General features: G+C 44.0%; 1 protein-coding gene across 1 annotated transcript; it reads left to right on the top strand.

Annotated features, from left to right (window-relative positions):
- Nucleotides 1-8,140: 8,140 nt before the first annotated feature.
- BCL2A1 (BCL2 related protein A1) lies at nt 8,141-21,071 on the top strand. Its single transcript, XM_027521642.1, has 3 exons — nt 8,141-8,766; nt 11,248-11,846; nt 20,791-21,071. Exons 2-3 carry the CDS (start codon nt 11,427-11,429, stop codon nt 20,896-20,898), a joined length of 528 nt encoding a protein of 175 aa, XP_027377443.1. The 5' UTR covers nt 8,141-8,766; nt 11,248-11,426; the 3' UTR covers nt 20,899-21,071.
- Nucleotides 21,072-21,301: the final 230 nt, after the last annotated feature.

The following is a 21,301-nucleotide window of genomic DNA, read 5'->3' as shown; positions in this document are numbered from 1 at the left end:
GACTTCATTCATTTTTACCAACTTCCTTCCCAAAGCAGGAAGTATGGCCACATCCAAGCCTTCTCTGGGAAGTCCTTACTTTCTCCTTCAGGCTGAACTTTCACGTCTCAGAGTGTCAAGGCACTTATTCTGCATTTGAATTTTTCAGTGGTTTTATGTGAGATCCCTTTACACCTGTGTTAATGAAACAAACTCCTTGCATACCCATCCCCAGCTCCAGGGCAGGGCCAGTGCATGGTGGGCGCTTTGTAAAATTTGTTGAGCAATTAGCCTAGTGAGTGGCTATGGGCTGTTTGTCCTTTGCTCTTTGGGGGAATCTGAGTTCTGGCCTTTCCAACAGAGACTTGCCCTTAAGGGGCCCAGTTTCACTTGCTCTCACCAAGCACACTTCCTGCATTTGCTTTTTGTCTTACGGCCATTCCATTTAGGGAGTGGAAAGTCCGAGGCCCTCTACCCAGATCACTTGAAGGTCCTATTCAAATAGGCTTCTGTCTTGTACTTCCCCTGAAATGACATTTGGGGAAAGAAAAGATAATTTTACTTTTGCTTTGCCAAGTAAAACTTCACAGACATAGTAATACAGCTTCAGCCCCTCGTGGCTCAGATGGTAAAGATTCTGCCTGCCATGCAGGAGACCTGGGTTCTATCTCTGGATCAGGAAGATCCCCTGGAGAAGGGAATGGCAATCATTCCAGTATTCTTGCCTGGAGAATCTCATGGACAGAGGAGCCTGGTGGGCTAGAGTCCATGTTGTCGCAGAGTTGGCACAACTGATCAACTGATTTTTCTAAAAAAAGAAAGTCCAAGTCCTTCTGCCTACATCACTTGAAGGTCTTATTCAAATAGGCTTTTCTCTTATACTTCTCCCAAGGTGACATTTGAGGAAAGAAAAGATAATTTTACTTTCAGTTTGCCAAGTAAAACTTCACAGACATAGTAACAAAGCTTCAGCCCCAGGATCACTCTGATTGTGAAGCGGGCAATTGGTCGAATATTCGGTGTTACTGGCAATGATGATAGTAGAATCCAGTCCATGTGTGTCTTGCATGTCAAAGATAAATAGCTCTCTTCCTTGGGGAGCCACCAGCCAAGGGCACCAGCCAGCAGCACGGCTTCAGTATAAGGTGTACCAGGAGATGTGCACGGGCACAGGGTCCCATGGGAACACATGCTGAGATTTCTCCTGGCTCAGGTGAGTGGGAAAGGCTTATTTTCACTGGATGTGGAAAATGGAGGAGGTTTGAAGACACGTGCATGAAAGAAAAAAGCCACTGCCATTGGAGACAGCTGGAAGAACAAGTTCCTAGAGACAAGAGAACACATCACAGAGTCAGGTCAGGGGGCAGAATTGGGGTGAGAGGAGGTCAAATCAGAGCACCAAGACCCTTCCAGGATTTGGGCTCCTCTTCATAGTCAACACGAAGCCCTTCATTTGGTGAGCAGAATGAGCAATGGGTGTTCCAGTGAGATTCAGAGAGGGTAAGGGAAAATGGGTCTGGGCACGCACCTGTGCACACAGGTGTGCAAAAGGGATGTATCACAAATCAACACATCAGGACATGTTGCACTCAGACATTCTACCTTATGTGCGACCATCTATAATTTTAACCTCTGCTGGGACTTTCCTGGTGGTCCAGTAGTTAAGATTCTGCACTTTCACTGCACAGGACATGTGGACTGTTTGATCCCTGGTTGTTGTTCAGTTGCTGAGTCCTGTGCAATTCTTTGTGACCCCATGGAATGCAGCACATCAAGCTCCCCTTTCCTTCAACTATCTCCCAGAGTTTGCTCAAACTCACCTCCATTGAATTGGTGATGCCATCCAACCATCTCATCCTCTGTTGTTCCCTTCTCCTCCCACCCTCAATCTTACCCAGCATCAGGGTCTTTTTTCAATGAGTCGACTCTTTGCATCAAGTGGCCAAAGTATAGGGGCTTCAGCTTCAGCATCAGTCCTTCCAATGAATATTCAGTGTGGAGGAACTAAGATCCCACATGCCATGCTGCTGCTGCTGCTGCTGCTAAGTCGCTTCAGTCGTGTCTGACTCTGTGCGACCCCATAGACGGCAGCCCACCAAAATAGACCAAAAAAAAAAAAAAAAAATCAACCTCTCTTTGGCTTTTCCCTCTCCTCTTTTCACCTCTATCTCCTTTGTAGCCTCTACAATGTTAGTCAAAAACCCACCCCCACAAGCCGCATTTATGACACCTGCTGTCTTCCCTCTCTGCCTCTCAGCTTCCTTGGTTCACAATGGTTGTTCTCTTCAGGGCCCACTTTCAGCCTTGTCTCCAAATTCAACAGGGGAACTGGGGGAAGTCCCACCTGCTTATTTTGCTCATAGCATTTCCTGGATATTAATCTCCCGGCTAGGAACCAAGCTTCCGCTGGGAGCCCTGTCATACTGAGCAACTCGTTTTTCCTGACACAGAGTGTGGACAAGCTTCCATTGTGCTTTCTGATGATCAAGGCTTGGCCCCACCAGACCCAGGGAGATGATGCGGGGGTGGGAGGCACACAGGTGACTTCTATTCCCCCCTCCCTTTTGTGTTACGACAGCATTCCCACTGAAGACCATTGTTCTCTGCTTGGTGTGAAAAAAGGAAGAGGCGTGGAAAAAGGAAGTTGTCATGATAAGCTCAGAGGACCTGAAGAGTGAGCCAGGCTGGGAGTTTCCCTGGGCCACCTCCTTTGAAGCAGCTGAAAGCGCAGCAAGTTTCCTCCCAACGTCTGCATTTGGAGAAAAGAGAGTGTGACCTCAGCAGCCCCTCCCTGAAGTCACGCACATGGGCCCCCCGTCCCGGAGTTTGGGTTCCTCTGGCCACTCGTCAGCCAGGGTGGCTTCAGGGTTCTCCCCTCAGATTCCCCATCAAAACTCCACCACTGTCAGTCATTGCTCTCTCCTCCTGGGTCATAGCAGGAGGTAGGCTCATGACCTAATAAGATCTCTGAGGTCAGGAGGGAGATGAAATGAAATGTTCAGGCAGTTGTGCTTCAGGCCACTTAGAATACCTCTGTCTTCGGAGGGTCTACTTTTCAGAGGATTCTCAGACCTCTAGTAACTTGATGGTTATAGAGGTGAGCAAGGTGACTTTGAAGGACCTCCTGGATCACTCAAAGATTTGAACTGCCTCCCTGCTTTCCCAGTCCAAAGGATGGCAGGCGGGTATTGTTGTTGTTCAGTCACTAAGTCGTGTAGGAGAGTGACATTGGTTAAATTGTACGTGATTGTGCCTATAAGTGACCTTGCATGTGAGTTGCATGCTGTGGCAATTTTAAAACATGGCTACCAATTCTTGACACTCTTCTTATCAATAAAAATATCTATGTTTCCTTTCCTTGAATTTGAGCAGTCATGTAATAACTTGTACAACTAGATTAGTATAGAAATGATACTATGTGAGTTCTTTTCGGTTTTTTTTTTTTTTGGCTGTACAGCATGTAGGATCTTAGTTTTCTGACCAGGGATTTGAACCTGTGCCTCTTGCAGTGGAAGCAAGGATTCTTTTTTTTTTTTTTTAATGATACAGATTTATTATCTCATTGTTTCCGTGGGTCATGTCTGGGCACTGACTAGTCGGGTCCTCAGTTCAGGATTTGATCAGGTGGAAATCAAGGTGTCAGTCGGTGGGGCTACCAATGGACCCATCTGAGGCTTGGGTGTCCTCTGCCAAACTCCCTGGTTGTTACCAGCATTCAGCTTCTTACGGCTGTAGACAGAGTCCTCAACTCCTGGAGGCCACCCACTGTTTCCTACCCTGCGGTCCTCTCCATAACAGTTTGTTTGAGACCAACCCTAGGGAACTCCCTGACGGTGTAATGGTTAGGATTCCACACTGTTTTCACTGCCATGGGCCTGAGTTCAGTCTCTGGTTGGGGAACTAAGATCCTGTGAGCTGAGAAGTATGGCCAAGATATAAAAAACCAATCCAGGAGTGTTTCTGATCCTTCGATCTCTTCTTCAGACTCTTTTAAAGGGCTCACCTGATTGAGTCAGACCCACTCAGGATGATTTCTCTTGATTAACTTAAGTCAACTGGTGACACAAGAAGCTCACCTCTGTGATGATCGAGATGGATGGGATGGGGGGCAGGTGGGAGGGAGATCCAAGAGGGAGGGAATATATGTACATGTAAAGCTGATTCACTTCACTGTACAGCAGAAACTAAGGCAACATTGTAAAGCAATTACATGCCAATTAAAAAAATCTAAAAAATAAATAAAGTTAACTGGTTAGGGGCTTTATTATATCTGCAGAATCTCTCTGCCTTTGTCCTTTGTGTACCCTGATCCAAGAGAGTCACAGTCCATCATGCTCACAGATGTAGACCATTTTCAAGGGCAAAGGAGGCCATTAAACAGAGCATGTGTATAATGGGGACAGGAATCATGGGGACCACCTGAGAATTTTGCCTACCATACACGGTGTGCTGTCTTTTGCACAGCTGTTGAGTTGCCAACATTTTGATGTTGGGCATTTCATAAAAACTTCAGTTTCTGGCTTCTTTGGGAAAACTGGCAGATCTGCCTACCTGAGGTCCAGGTAGGGCGAGTTTGGCTGGGTTAGGGCCGCTGCAGTCTCCACCCAGCTCACATCACTTCTCTCATCCATTTTTTTTTTTTTTTTTAGTTTTATTTATTTTCTTGGCTGTATCTTACATAACGCAGGATCTTAGTTCCCCGTGTGTGCATGTTAAGTCACTTCAGTTGTATCTGACTCTATGCGACCCCATGGATTGTAGTCCACCTGGTTCTTATGTCCATGGGATTCTCCAGGCAAGAATACTGAAGCAGGTTGCCATTTCCTTCTCCAGGAGATCTTCCTGACCCAGGGATTGAACCTGCATCTCTTATGTCTCCTGTGTTGGCAGCCAGGTTCTTTACCACTAGCGCCACCTGGGAAGCCCCCTTAGTTCCCCAACCAGGAATCAAACCTGTGCCCCCTGCAGTGGAAGCATGGAGTCTTAACCACTGAACTGCCGAGGAAGTCCCTCCCTCACCCTTTGGGTTGAGAGCACTTACAGGCCAAGGCAGCTGGGTTTGAAACCCAGCTATGTGCATTCTTGAGCAGTTGCCTCCTGTGCTGGAGAGTCATTGAGGTGATTAGCTCAAATAAGCTGCCTCACTCCTCATCCTCCCCAGGTGCTGAAGATGCGGCTGACCCTGCGGCGGACCGGCCAGTACAAGGGGCTGCCGGACTGCGCCAGGCAGATCCTGGAGCAGGAGGGCACCCGCGCCCTTTACCGTGGGTACCTCCCCAACATGCTTGGCATCATCCCGTATGCCTGTACCGACCTGGCCGTCTATGAGGTGGGGGTCTCACAGAGGGGTTGGCAGGGGCGGTGTGAACCCAGGCCCGTGGAGAGCTTCCTCCTGGCCTTCTTCTCTCCTAGATGCTCAAGTGTCTCTGGCTGAAATCAGGCAGGGACATGAAGGACCCTAGTGGCTTGGTCAGTCTGTCATCTGTGACACTGTCCACCACCCTGGGCAGAAATGGAGGGGAAGATCCAGTGTCTCCTGGCCCCAAAGGGCCTTCCAGGCTCAGGACCAAGGGCAGACTTGTCAAGAGAAGCAGACTGGTTGCCTGGGTCAGAAGATTCCTGGTGCCTCCTCCCCAGTGGAGTCTGGACTCCAGTTTGGTTTGCTGCGACTTGTCCTTGGGCCTCTTAGTCTTGAACAGGAATTGGAAGCCTGGAAGATGCCTGGGTCCAGAAGATAAACTGAGGGCCTAGATCAGAGCTTAGAGCTCGGATCCAGGGACCTTATGTGAAGCTGGTGTAGGGTGTCGAATTAAGAGTCTAGGATCCCTTGGTCCTGGGAGGAAATCTAGACCCTTGAGTTGGTAGGAGAGCTGGTTCCATTTCTGGAAGAGAAGTAAGGACTCTAGATCCCTGGCTGGCCTCCGGGGACTCTAACCCAGACGTCAGGCTTGAATTCCTGCAGCCGGTGGCCAATGCCCACGTCGGCTGCCATTCAACCTGGTTCCGGCTAATCCCCTCCGAAGCAAGGATTCTTAACCACTGGACCACCAGAGAAGTTCTGATACTCTGTGAATTCTAACCTGGGTTATAAAAAGCTATTCAACTCCTATGTTGGTCACTGGAATGCTTGCTCTTGGCACCTTTAGCCACCACATGAGAAGTATGACCAATCTGAGATTGCCATGCTGGACAGACCACACAGAAAAATTCTGTGACTACATGAAGAGAGATGCCCAGCCAACCCCAGCTGTTGCAGCTGCCACTGTTTGAAACACTCCAGCTAAACCCCAGACAACATGGAGGAGAGACCAGTCATCCATCTGAGCCCTGCCCAAGGTTCATTTCATGAGCAAAATGCATGATTATCGTTTGAAGCCACTGAATTTGGGGAACTCCCTAGAAAGCAATAGATAACATATGTATACAGATGTGGCAATTTATATAAACACCACAGATAGACACAGAGGTGTAGTTCCTGTGTGTGTGTGTGTGTGTGTGTTTAGTTGCTCAGTCGTGTCTGACTCTTTGTGACCCTATGGACTGTAGCCCACCAGGCTCCTCTGTCCATGGGATCTTCCAGGTAAGAATACTGGTGTGGTTGCCATTCCCTCCTCCAGGGGATCTTCCCGAGCCAGGGATGCAACTACTTCTCCTGCATTGCAGGCAGATACTTCACTGTCTGGGACACCAGGGAAGCCCTGGAGCCTGGTGAATGCAAACCCAGGTCACAGTGGCATTAACAAAGGATACGTCCTTCTGTCTCTATACCTGCTTCATGATCAGCTACTTGTCTCTGTCCCACATGGCCCTCCATCCCAACACACCTGAGAAATGGGACATATCCTGCCCTATCAGTAAATAAGAATTTCACAGTCATCAGCAGGTGCCACCTTCCAGAGTCAGGGAGCCTGAAGGAGCTTAAGAAGGAAAGAACACCTGCTATCTAGCAGCCATGCCCTCCGGTAAGCCCTGAGGAAACTCAGGATGAGAGAACACAGGACACTGGTCCCAGATACCTGGGGTGCATATCAAAGGAAAGATTTCAGTGAGCCCAGACTCTTGCATCTTCCTATACAAAGAAAAGCACTATCTTGAGATGTCTGGTTTTCCTTTAACAAACAACAATCTTTTGACCTTCCCTTTGTTGCAAAACTTCTATAAACTGGCTCCCACCTCACCTCCTTGGAGCAGTTCTCTCAGGGTTACTTAAGATGCTACTTCCTAGCCTGAAGTCCTAATAATTCCCACCGAATAAAACAACTCAACTTTTAGGTTGTGATTGTTTTTTAAACCTACACACCCCATTCCAGTCTTTTCATACTTTATATACAAATAATTCTTTCTGGAAAAGACTTTGTCTTTCTTCTACCTATCCTGGAAAAGTGATTATTTGGAAATACTGCAAAATAAACTAAAGCAGATTACAATATTTAAGACTTTTTACAACAATTTCTTTTCAATTCCAGATAAGGAACCCAGAGCCCTAAATGTAGTTGGCTCCAGGTGTGACATTGGTCATGTTTGTTTATTCAACAGAGATCTGTCCCTGGCTTCCCTAGGTCCAGGCTTGAACACTGGCAAGACAGGGCGAAAAAGGTAGACCCTGACCTTATGAGACTGAATTGCAACTCTTTAAAGTCAGACTTTTTTTTTAAGTCTTTATTGAACTTGTTATAACACTGTTTCTATTTTATGTCTTGGTTTTTTGGCCCAGAGGCTTGTGGAATCTTAACTCCCAGACCAGGGTTCGAACCTGCACTCCCTTCATTGAAAGGCAAAATCTTAACCACTGGACCACCAGGGAAATCCCCTGTACAGTAACTCCTAAACCACCTGCTCATACTATTTTTCCAGAAATGCTCATCACCACAGGAATGTAATTGGGCAGGGGTGGGGGGTGGCAGGTTATAATAAATTTTCCCATCGTTGCCATGGTTCTTATGGTGCTCAAGGATGATTTGAGGAGAAAAAGCTGGCTGTACTTGGCTTCCTGCTCCTGTGGGCCAAGAGGCATTGTCCCAGGTGGTGGGAGGAGGGGAGGAAGAACCTCCCCAGGGGAAATCCCAGAGAAGTGACTTGACCACAGGTCTGCGTGCTCCTTTGTTCTATAACTCTAGGCGGAAAATGCCAAGAGAGGGTTAGATGAGCGAGAGATTTAGTGGGGGGAATGCCTGTGAGGGAGAACCGGGAGGGAGCTGTCAGACCACAGTGTGGGCCGGCCTGGGCTGAAGAAGAACCAGGAGGAAGGAGGACCCAGGAGGAAGAGTCTCAATTGGAGCAAAGTCTCAGCCATTCTTCACAAAGCTGATGAGGAGTCATCGAGCCACCTTTCAAAGGAGGCTGACCTACAGGGACAGCTCTTCCTACTCGTGCCTTGACCAGTCTTTGACAGGGACAGCCTGCAGGCAGCACAATCTCTGTGCAAAGTCATGGGGGCGATAGATTAAGGACCAGCCGTGGGGCCCTTGGTCAGTTACAGCAATTACGCCACTGTGGCACAAGGTTTACAGTGCATTGTTGTTTTCTTTCTTCTTTTTATTTTTTAATTTTAGTAATTAATTTATTTTTAAACTTTTGGCCACACCCTGTGGCATATAGGGTCTTAGTTCCCCGACCAGGGATCTGACCTGCACCCTCTGCATTTGGAGGCTGAGCCTTAACCACTGGACCACCAAGGAAGCCCCAGGGGTGCATTTTCACGGCCACCACAAGTCCCTCTCAGCCAGCACCCTAAGCAGCAGCTCTCCCATCCTTCTTAACCCTTTGGAGATAATTCAGAAATACAAGGTATGTGGGATTTTTTTTTTTTCCTGTTTGCCACTCTTCAGAAACACTGAGGCGAAGAATTAAAGTTACTCCATATGTGGATAGAACAACAACAACAAAAATAGTGAATCCCATCTCTCTAGGGACCCTGCACCGTTTACTCTTTTTCCCACTCTCTACTCCTGCCTATTAGCAACCCTGGCTTCTCGGTCGACAGAAAGATGCTGCCAGCAGACAGGGATACAGTGCCCTGACTGCCTTCATTGCCATATAATCTGTTCCCCAGGGCTCTTCTTAGCCAACACTTTCACCGTTTCCACCAACTGTTTCCCAGAACTGATGCCAAAGCTAAATGAATGACAGATTTGCAATTCACTTGAACCTAAGCGTTTAGGAAGTTATGCTCTTATTGGGAAGCCAAATTTCTCATTAGTCTGTAAAGATTGATGGAGAATTAGGGCTGATGAAGCCCCCACATTGTGCCAGCTGTGGTCACAGGTGCTACACGGGTCATCAGTTGCATACCTCACCCCTGGGAGTTCATTGCGCATGGCTGCATTTTACAAACCCTGGGCACATACTGAGTAAGGGAACAGAGATTTGGGTGGGAATGAGGCTTGGGTCCTCTGACGCCAAGTTTAGTGTTCCTTCTGGCCCCTAAATTCTATCTGCACGTTGGACAATTTGGCTGACTTAAATAAGAGGAAATAGAGGTATTGGCTTATAGCAGGATTTTGTCTTTTTGTTTGTTTGTTTGTTTTAATTATTTGTTTATTTGGCTGTGCTGGGTCTTAGTTGTGGCATGTGGGATCTAGTTCCCTGTGTGTATGCTCTGTCGCTCAGCCGTGTCCGACTCTTTGCGACCCCATGGACTGTAGTCCACCAGGCTCCTCTGTTCATGGCATTTTCCAGGCAAGAATACTGGAGTGGGTAGCCATTCCCTTCTCTCCAGGGCATCTTCCCAACCCAGGGATCGAACCCACATCTCCTGTGCATTGGCAGGTGGACTCCTTACCCACTGAGGCATCAACCCAGGCCCCCTACATTGGGAGCCCAGAGTCTTAGCTACTGGACCACCAGGGAAGTCCTAAACCCCTTTAGTTTTGTCTAGAAGTGTCTTGTGTTGCAGTCTTTAGAATTGTATGTGTTTAACACCTAACCCATTGCTTAATGCTCTTGGGAAACGTATTTTTCATTCTTGATTATACTTCTAAAAAATTTGTGTTCATCTGTTATGCAACAAATATTTGCCTAAAAAACCAAAGTTCTAGGGTAAATGGGATGTGAGGAATGAAGCAGATATGTTTTTCTTCCCTCCCATGTCATCCTATCTGAGCACCACAGTGTCAAGCGCCGTGTTGCCTCAGCAGTGCTTGAGAGGCCCTGTTTACTGGCCGTTTGCTAATCTGTATTCCAAATTTTCATTAATTCAGCTTAGCCACTGGGCTATATTGAACTTTTTTCCTTTGGAGGTTAAATTCACATAATGTAAAAATGATCCATTTTATTTTCTTCCCTTTATTTTTTATATTTATTTATTTCACTGTGCTGGGTTTTAGTTGTGGCATGTAAGATCTAGTTCCCTAACCAGGGATCAAACCTGGGCCCTCTGCATTGGGAGCTCGGAGTCTTACCCACTGGACCACCAGAGAAGTCCCCACATGACCCATTTTAAAGTGTACAATTCAGTGACGTTTAGCATCTTCACTATGTTTCGCAGCCAGCCACCACCTCGATGTAGTTCCAAACCATTTTCATCACAAGACAGAAACCTGTACCTACTCAGCAGTTACTCCCTTCTCCCCTCAGCCCCCAGCAATCACCATTTGCTTTCTTTCTCTGTGGATTTACTTATTCTGGCTCTTTCACATAATGGGATGATACAGTAGGAGAGCTCTTACCTTTGGCTTCTTCCACTGGGTGTCCTGTTTTGGAGGTTTGTCCATGCGGTAAAGTGTATGGGGACTTCATTTCTTTCTGTGGCTTAAGAACGTTCCACAATTCATTTATCCCTTCGTCTGTGGATGAACATTTGGTTTGTCTCCACCTTTTGGCTATTGTAAATGATGCTGCTGTAGACATTCGTGTGTCAGGAGTTGTGTGAGTCCCTATTTTCATTTCTTTTGGGCATATACTTATAACTGGAATTTCTGGGTCATATGGAAATTCTATATTTAACTTTTTTTCTTTGTTTTTGGCCACACTACTCGGCATGTAGAATCTTAGTTCCTCCACCAGGGATAAAACCTGTGCCCCCTGTGTTGGAAGTGGAAATTAAACACTGGCCCCCAGAAAAGTCTCTATATTTAAGTTTTTGAGGAACTGCCAAATATTTCACAGTAAAAGTTCGTGAAAACTGTTTTACAATCCTACCAGCAATGCAGGAGGGTTCTGATTCCTCCACTTCTTTGAAACTACATTAATCACTTACAGGGTGAGGAAGTGGCCTGTCTTTGAGATATTTTCCTCTTTCACATTTTATACTTTCTCTTTCACTTGCAGCCCACGCCTGAAAGCGACCAGGAGGAAGGATAGCTTTAGATGATGCAAACAGAAATTCCACCGGCCTCCAGATACTATCATGTGTCATGTTTCACCAGGCTCCACAAGCTTGAGCTTCAGACTGTCTCGGTCACTTGCAGGTGAGCAGGCTCAAGACTCTGCTCCCCAGCCAGGAGAAGATGACTGACACTGAGTTTGGCTACGTTCACGGGCTGGCTGAGGACTATCTGAAATATGTGTTGCAGATACAGCAACCTGGATCCAAGCCAAGCAAAACATCCAGGGTGTTACAAGATGTGGCTTCCTCTGTCCAGGACGAAGTGGAAAGGACTCTGAAGCAGTGCTTGGATAAGTTTGATGTGGTGTCCGTAGACACTGCCAGAACAATATTCAACCAAGTGATGGAAAAGGAATTTGAAGATGGCATTGTTAACTGGGGCAGGATTGTAACCATATTCGCCTTTGAAGGTATTCTTACCAAGAAACTTCTGGGCAAGTGTATTGCCTCAGACATGGACATGTGCAAGGACATTTCTTTCTTTGTGGCGGAGTTCATCACCGAAAATACAGGAGAGTGGATAAAGCAAAATGGAGGCTGGGTATGTGTGATGGAAGTATTTTTCTTTGTCCTTTACTTTAAAATAGGAATTGAAATAGCAAGTCTCTTTGGTAATTTAAAAAAGAAATTTACCTAAAGGATTATATTTTCTTTGAGTAGTTTGTTTAAAAATTTTTTTTTTAAATTTTAAAATAAAGAGGAATTTCCCTGGTTGTCTAGTGGCTAACACTCTGCACTTCTAACTCAGGGGGCCTGGATTTGAATCCCTGGTCAGGGAACTAGATCCCACATGGTGCGACTAAGACCCAGCACAGCCAAATAAATTAAAATAATAAAAAAAGACATTTCTAGCCGATTTCCAGTGAATCTTAAAACTTTATAGCTGAGAAACACTTGAGGTTTCAGTTTTTATACCTACAGTGTAAATTGAAGAAGTGAGTTTGGGGGATTAATAAAGCACCTCCCTAATGCTTCTTCAGAGTCTAGTCCACAGGACTGAGCTCTTGCCAGGGTTGTCATGACAATGTAGAATTAGTACAGAATGAGTTGATATTAGAATCTGTTATATTTAGGTATTTATTATGTTGCAAAAGACAGGTGTAAATTTTTACGAGTTTGTTGCTTCCTGCCCCCTCTCCCTGCCCCGCCCAGTTTTCTAATATACCAAATTCTGGCCAGTAAAGCTTGGCGATTAAAAAAACATAATGTACTATATCACCAGCTAGAATCTATTCAAGATTTTCCAAATAAAAATTCACTTTATTATCAATGCCTCAAAAACTGAGACCATGCAGGGGTCCTAGATCACAACTCAAATTGTAGCATATCACGCATGCTTAGTCGTGTCTAACTCTTTGCAGCCCCATGGACTATACAGCTTGCCAGGCTCCCCTGTCCATGGGATTCTCCAGGCAAGAATACTGGAATAGGTTGTCATGCTCTCCTCCAGGGGGCTCTTCCTGACCCAGGAATGGAACCCAGGTGTCTTGCATTGCAGGCAGGTTCTTTACTGTCTGAGCCACCAGGGAAACCCCACACAACTCATTGATAAGGGGCCTGTCCTGGCTGAATGTACATACTTTTCTTGATATTCCAATAAACTCAATGCTCACTTTTCTTACAGCACTGATTTCCCATAGATCCTCTCTTCAACCCACAATCCCTGGCCTCCCCTCTTCTCAAAGCTGTCCACTGTTATCAATTATTAAAGCATCCCTATTAATAAAAAAAAATGCTTGTTGAATATATCTATAGAAAATATACATAGCACTTCTTTGTAAAAAAATTATAAGTTGTTAAATAATATTTAACAATACTAATACTAATATTTGAAGTGAAAGTTGCTCAGTTGTGTCCAACTCTTTGCGGCCCCATTGACTATACAGTCCATGGAATTCTCCAGGCCAAAATACTGGAATGGGTAGCCTTTCAGAAATTGTTTGTGTAAATAGTTCTTGACATGGGCTTGATCTGTGGGTCAGGAAGATCACCTGGAGGAGAGCATGGCAAACCCACTCCACTATTCTTGCCTGGAAAATCCCATGGACAGAGAAGCCTGGCGGGTTATAGTCCATGGGGTCCAAAAGAGTCAGACATGACTGAGCTCAGCACAAGGACTTCCCCGGAGATCCAGTGGTTAAGATTCCTGCAGGGGGATGGGTTCCAGTCCCTGGTTGGGGAACTAAGATCCCGTCCTTCTCCAGGAGATCTTCCCGACCCAGGGATTGAACCCGGGTCTCCCACATTGTTGGCAGACGCTTTATCGTCTGAGCCACCAGGGAAGTCCTAACATGGCCACACATACACACAAAAGAGTACTACATATATGCTGTTGTATGTGAATGCTGTTGAATGATCATTTCTAGCTGATGGATAGTTATTTATTTTGAGTTATTCCAGAGCTCTCATGAACGATACTTCATTGGATATCTTTAGTCGTGTCTTCCCTGTGCTTTTCTAGGGTGAATACTGGGATATAGAATGGCTAAGTCATGGTGTCAACACATTTTCAAACTTAGTAGATGCTTGTCCTCCTAAATGATTCTAACCTAGTTACCCTCCTACCACAGCTTGATGGAATACACCACATTTCCTTTCATCCCGGCTGACTAATATTACGCTATGGTGGTCTGTCGTATTTTCCCTACTCTGTTGGCTTAAAAATACATACCTGATTATCTTTTTGTTGTTGTCCACACCCTGTGGCATATGGAATCCTAGTCCCATGCCCCCTGCAATAGAAGCGCAGGGTCTTAACCACTGGACTGCCAGGGAAGTCTTCTGTCTTGCTGTTTTAATTCTTTTTAAAATCAGTTTCCTTGATTACTAGTGTCTTTTCACATTGAGCATCTTTTCATATGTTTATTGACTATTTGTAATTCTTATTCAGGGAACTGCCTATTTCTCTCCTGTGTCCATTTTCCCATTTTTTGTCTTTTTCTCACTGATTTGTGGGAATTCTTGGAATATTCTGAACACAAATTATTTTGTGTTTAGCATTTATATATGCTAAGTCACTTCAGTCGTGTCTGACTCTTTGCTACTGTATGGACTGTAGCCCACCAGTTTTCTCCGTCCATGGGATTTGCCAGGCGAGAATACTGGAGTGGGTTGTCATTTTCTTCTTCAGGGAAATCTTCCCCAGGGATTGAATGTCTCTTACATCTCCTGCATTGACAGGCAGATTCTTTACCACTAATACCACCTGGGAAGCCCCTTGTATATGGTGGATATCTTCTAATATGTTGATTGCTTTTTAAAACTATAGATGTCTTTGGTGTTCATAAATGTTTTAAAAGTTGATGAAATCACACGTATTAATCTTTTACTTGATGTCTTCTGCACTTTGTTTGAGATCTTTCTGCATAATGAAAGGGCTTCCTTCAATCACTCTCCTTTCTCTATCACCTTTTTTTCTTGGAACTCAGCCTGACTTGGGGCTGGACAAAGCATGCAAGATATTTGGTCATGTTTTCTTCTGGGTGCTGTGGGGAGCTATACTGAAGGATGGGTGGGAATTGCAGCTATTACGCTATGTAGATTTCAAATGAATGCAGGAAGGTTTCTAGCACAGAGGTCTATGTGTAGAGAAATCCTAGTTGGCAAACTTCATATGAATGGCTCAATGGTAAAGATTCTGCCTGCCATTGCAGGAGATGCAGGTTTGATCTCTGGGTCAGGAAGATCCCTTGAAGGAGGAAATGGCAACCCACTTTAGTATTCTTGCCTGGAAAATTGCATGCACAGAGGAGCCTATCTGGCTACAGTCCATGGGGTTGCAAAGAGTCAGACACTAGAGTACTAGGAATACTAGAGTGGGTTGCCATTTCCTCCTCCAGGGGATCTTCCCCACCCAGGGATCGAACACGAGTCTCACATGTCTCCTTAGTGACTCAACAATAGTAACAAAAACAACATATGAGCTTGCACTGTATTTGTAACACACACAAAATTAAGAAATATTCCTGAAAAATTTTAACTTATTCACAGTAAATGTTGTAAGTTCCTGGAATTCATAATTAGTGGATGGTATGGAATTGCTTCTGAGAAATTCTAGAAGGCTACTAATCTTTTGGGGGTGGTACAGGAGGTGGTAACCAAAACTATCCCAAAGAAAAAGAAATGCAAGAAGGCAAAGTGGTTGTCTAAGGAGGCCTTACAAATAGCTGAGAAAAGAAGAGAAGCAGACAGCAAAGGAGAAAGGGAAAGATATATCCAACTGAATGCAGAGTTCTAGAGAATAGCAAGGAAAGAAAGAAAGCCTTCTTAAGTAGTAAACTCAATACAAGTTTAGGGCTATTATTATTAGTAGCATCATAGTATCACCTAAGTTTCCTGAATATCTGCTCAGTCACTCAGTCGTGTCCGATTCTTTGCACCCCATGGACTGTAGGGCATGGGATTCTCCAGGTAAGAATACTAGAGTGGGTTGCCATTTCCTCCTCCAGGGGACCTTCCCCACCCAGGGATCGAACAGGAGTCTCACATGTCTCCTGCACTGGCAGGTGGGTTCTTTACCACCGGCACCACCTGGGGAAGCCCAGCTTCCCTGAATAGATAGGTGTAATCTCCAGAAATTATATCACCAGCTATATAGTTAGATATTAGCCACCATCTAAAACAGATGCCCTAAAGGGAGTGGGGGGGGGGGAACCAGTGAGATTTATTTTTTCATTTTATCACCTTGAGCTGCTTTTCTTTCCTTCTTCCTTCCCTCCTTTCCCCCTCCCTTGTTTCTCCCTTCCTTTCTTTCTTTTCTTTGCTGCTTCTCATGTCACTTTTTATTCCTCTTCCACATTTACCATTACTTCCTCCTGTCTCTGCCAGCGTGACATACTAGAAATGAAAAGGCTCTTGTAGATCTGACAGGAGAGCCAGTGCTATTATTATTAGTTTTTTCTTAGCAGTCTTTGGCATTCAAGAGGAAAGCCTGGTTCTTAAAAACCAGTAGAATGTGTCTGAGAAGACACTCATCTCACCTCCTGGGACTGCCTTTCCTTTGCAGCCAGGTGGCTTTCCTGCTTTTGCCCACTTCAGTAAAACACTCTCCTGCCCCTGTACTGGTCGAGTGGAAAGGATACTCTATCTCCAGCTTCACATGAGAGGAATCACCTCTACCTAATGCACACTGAATACATCATGCTTGGCCCAGGGCCTGTGGTATAGAACATAGCCAGCAAATATTTGTTAATGGGGTGATGGAATGAACTGGCATTGAAAGTGAGATCTAAATTCCGGTTTTCCCACTCACTAGAAGTGTGATCTTGGGTGAGTTACTGAAGTCACTTGAGACCCAAATTCCTAATATAATATAAAATAATATTTTCCATAATATATGGGCTTCCCTGGTGGCTCAAACAGTGAAGAATTCCCCTGCAATGCAGGGGACACGGGTTCAATCCCAGGGTGGGGAAGATCCCCTGGAGAAGGGAATGGCTGCCCACTCCAGTATGTTTGCCTGGAGAATCCCATGGACAGAGGAACCTGGGTGTCTACAGTCATGGGTTCACAAAGAGTCAGACACAACTGAGGGACTAACATTTTCACTTCACCTCACATAATGTATAATAAAGACAATAATATATACCGTTAAAAATTGAAAGAACTTTTCTGTAAGAGTGTTTTGTAAACTGTCAGATTTAATACAACTGTGAAGGTTACATGGAAAATTCCAAAAAGTTTAAATATGCAAATTCTTAAAACTACTCTAATACCAAAAGAAAGCCCCCTTTGAAAGTAGGAATGTACAATCAGAACTGGTGCTTTCCATGTAACCAGCATGTTGAAGTCTGAGTCATAAGTGTTATGCAAAGTAGGTTTTATTTTCTTATGATCATCTTGCTCTCAATAATGGTCTGGTGAATTTGAGGGCAAATCAAAGGACCTACACAGGCGTGTAGATGATTAACCAAGTGTTCAGCCTGGCAAAGGCATTTCCAGAATGAGGTAATACAAGCTCAAAATTTTTTATATATCCTTTGATATATAAAATAGATTTGGGGGCCAGATTCTTCTTGTATATATTTTTGAATTTTAACTTGAGATTTAAAAATCATTTAATGAAGAATAAGGTTAAATGTAGTTCAGGTCTCCCTGAGGGCTCCTTCAGGGAGTATCTGTGGAATATCCTTTCCACTTGACCAGCTCAGCTCTCTCCCCTTGGGAGTCCTCTATGACTCTTTCCGTGCATACCCTGCATTTGACGCATCAGCAAATTCTGATTCTGCACACCCAGCACACTGGAGCAACTGTCTTCTCTCACTTAACTGTGTCAATAGGCTCCTCCCAGCTTCCCTGCTTCCAAGCTTGCCGTGCGATGCTCTGTTCCCCACATAGCAGAGTGATCAGAGCCGTCAGAGGAATTTTTAAAATAACTCGCCTTACGTATTCCATGTTAACACTTCCAATGTTTATAGACTATCCCATCATTTTTATGCATCATAATTTACTTAAGCAATTTCCAACAGCTAGACATTTGGGTTGTTTTCTGTTTTTCCTTCTTAGAGATAATGCTTCAATACTAAACATGGAGATGGTTTTCTACCCCCACAGCATAAAAGAAGACTGCCTTTCACTGCCCCTCCCTCTCCATTCTGCCTTTTGACTTTAGTTCCTCATTGCTTCTCTCTCTGACACTAGAAAAGAACTTGGTATCCAGGGCCCAACGGATGGTTACTTTGAGACTAAAGTCTGCCATCTTCTCAGTCAGCTGGGTTTCCAAATAAAGTCTTATTCCTTGCCTCAAAAAAAAAAAAAAAAAAAGGAGGCTGCCTCATGATCACCTTCTCACAATAGTTCACAATTGGTTCATCTATAATAGAATGATTGGTTCATCTATAATCACACTACTCATACATTTTGGAATACACATTGCCTTCAAAAGTTTTGCTACCAATGGGACAAGCTCACAACTTGATCAGCATTAGGTGGAACCATTAAACATAATCTTGAGGGTTTAATAGACTTCTATTAACAAGGTCAAGTTAATAAGTCTAAAAAACAGTAAGATTCCATTACAATGTGAATTTAAGAGCTGATAATGTGGAGTTTTTTCCCCATATACTTGCTCATGATTGATATTTATCTTCTCAACAGCCTTTGCCTTTTAAATTATTGAGGGCTTGATGATTTCCTCTTATGTTTGAATGAACTCTTTCATGGCAAATGTGTAATAAATAGTATCCTGGTCTGTTGTTCTTATTTTAGTTTCTTATAGCTTAAAAAAAAAAGAATCTTCATATAGCTGAATTGTCAGTTTTTTTCCTTTGTTGTTGCTTTAGAACTTTAATAAATATAAGAGGGTGACATATTAACCATTAACTGCCTGATCATAATGGTGATCATTGTGGTAATAATAAAAATCATTGTAGAGCTGCCCCCACAGTACGGGGTTTACAGAAATTCTAGGAAGAGGAACACTGAAGTGGATCCCACACCTGGGACGGGTGGGAAATGCCCGAGTGTGTAAAGGCAGGAGAAAGAGGAAGAAAAGCAGGAGCAGCCTGTCCCCTCTGTGAACATGTGACAGCAAGCGTCTCCAGGCATGACGTCACACTTCACACGGAGGCGGAAGTTGGCTTTCTTATGCAATCTTTTCAATGGAAAACTCTTCTGAATGGTGTTAGTCTTCGCTGCCGGTGATGCTCCAAAAGACAGTTCCGTAGCATTACTGAGTTCTCAGTCAAAGAAATATGTTTGGTTTACACTTTCGTGTTAGTCACACTAGACTGTGAACTACGAACTTCTTGAAGACGTTTATAACCCCAGAAATGGAACTTTACTAGATGAACATCTAAAAAAATTGTTTTAAACAATTTTCTAATCTTCTTGGGAGTGGTTTGAAAATTTATGGATTGAAAAGAGCAGTGCTTTCATTTCAGTACAGGTCCAGGTACTAAGAAATCAGGTAACCTTACTTACATAACATTTTTTTCTGGATCTCTGTTTCCTCATTTGTCAAAATAAGAGAGGACATTAGGCTGGATAAGCTCAGCGGTGCTTTTCAGTGAGGGTGCTCTATAATAAATCAAAAGTTAATTAAATACAGTGTCCAGTTTATGTGTACATGCATTCTCAGTTGCTCAGTTGTGTCCAACTCTTTGCAACCCCATGGACTTCTCTATTCATGGAATTTTCTGGGCAAGAATACCAGATTGAGTTGCCATTTTCTACTCCAGGGGGTCCAGTTTACATGCTTCTTAAAAAAAAAAAAAGTCTGATTAAAAAAGGAATGAATGTAATCTGACTTTACTGTTGCATCCTCATGACTCTCAGCACAAAGGAGTTTACAAATAAAGGCTTATTTCAGGGGCTTCCGTGGCTTAATGGTAAAGAATCTGCCTGCCAATGCAGGAGACATGGGTTCGATCCTTATCCATGAAGATCCCACATGCCTTGGAGCAACTAAGCCCATGTGCCACAACTATTGAGCCTGTGCTCTAGAGCTGGAGAGCCACGACTACTGAGCCCACATATTACAACTACTGAAGTCTAAGCACCTACAGCTCTTGCTCTGCAGCAAGAGAAGCCACTGCAACGAGAAGCCTGAGCACTGAAACTAGAGAGTTACCCCTCATTTGCCACAACTAGAGAAAGCCTGCATGCAGCAACAAAGACACAGCACAGCCAAAAACAAATCAATAAATAAAATTATTTAATAAATGCATATTTTAGTCCCAAACATTCAGAAGAAAAAGAAGGGTGGGGGGCAGCAGGGGAAAGATAGACTCTCTACCCTCTAGCGCTTTGCCATCCAATACAGTAGCCACTTGTCACCGGTGACTGTTGAACAGTTTCAGTGTGGCTGGTCTGAATTGAGATATGCTGTAAGTTCAAACACATTGGATAGTAAAGATATAGTACCAATAAAGTAAAATATCTTATTTCCATCGTGCTTGCATATTGAAATCACAATTTATTTGTTTGCTTATCTATGTATTTATTTATTTTTGGCCATGCACAGCAAGGCATGTGGGATCCTAGTTTTCCACCAGCGATCAAACCCACACCCCCCACATTGGAAGCACAAAGTCTTAGTCACTGAACCACCAGGGAAGTCCCAAAATCATAATATTTTTAGATAAATTGATTATATTTTTAAAATTAATTTTGCCTCTTTTTACTTTTAAATATGTGGCTACTGGGAATTTCCTGGTGGTCCAGTTGTTAGGACTCTATGGTTGCAATTCCAGGGGAGAAGATTCAATCCCTGCTTGGGGAAATAAGAAAGATCCAGCAAAAAAAAAAAAAAAACCCTGTGGCTAAAAAGATTACGTATATAGCTTGCATTATATTTCTGTTGGACAGTACTGCTCTAGGGTGGTCTGGAATTGAAGATAGAGAATGGTAATGAGGCTGAATAGAATAAAACCAGTGAAAATATAGAGAAGACTACCTACATTAATTAAATGAAAGTTTATTTGCTTTTCATTCCAACAAATTTAGTCTCCACTGATTTTTAAAATGTTAACTTTGTTCTCTTGTAGGAAAATGGGTTTGTAAAGAAGTTTGAAACCAAATCTGGCTGGCTGACTTTTCTGGAAGTTACAGGAAAGATCTGTGAAACATTATGTCGCCTGAAGCAATACTATTGACTGAAAAGGACACTCCACATTGTGAAATTTGTCCAATTTTTTAAACTCCTACAAGAAGTACTGTCAACACTTACTTCTACTTCTACACAGAGAACTTTGATGATGTAACTTAACATTCTGAAGTTATGGGAATTTTCTCCCCATTTTAGTGAATAAACTGTACATATATGTGATGTGTACTGTCTGGGAGTCTAACAACAAAATGATAAAGCTCAATAAAGGGAACAGGGGCTGAATTAAGAGAAGGATGACCCGGAAGGTGACGTCTTTGGCAGATTTTCTTAAGGGTGTGTCCACTACCCCCAAATCATTTCCAGTGTCAGTAGTCTAGATTGATGGACTTCCCAGGTGCTGTGCTCACTCAGTCGTATCTGACTGTTTGCAACCCCATGGATTGTAGCCC

The sequence above is a fragment of the Bos indicus x Bos taurus genome, chromosome 21 (assembly GCF_003369695.1).
Source record: "Bos indicus x Bos taurus breed Angus x Brahman F1 hybrid chromosome 21, Bos_hybrid_MaternalHap_v2.0, whole genome shotgun sequence".
Classification (NCBI taxonomy): Eukaryota; Metazoa; Chordata; class Mammalia; order Artiodactyla; family Bovidae; genus Bos; species Bos indicus x Bos taurus.
Note: the sequence above shows the minus strand (reverse complement) of the source record. Positions and strands in the feature narration are given on the sequence as shown.

Coding starts and splice junctions, on each gene's coding strand:
- BCL2A1 (XM_027521642.1), top strand. CDS start 11,427: ATGACTGACACTGAGTTTGGCTACGTTCACGGGCTGGCTGAGGACTAT. Junction 11,847..20,790: donor TAAAGCAAAATGGAGGCTGG/GTATGTGTGATG, acceptor GTTCTCTTGTAG/GAAAATGGGTTTGTAAAGAA.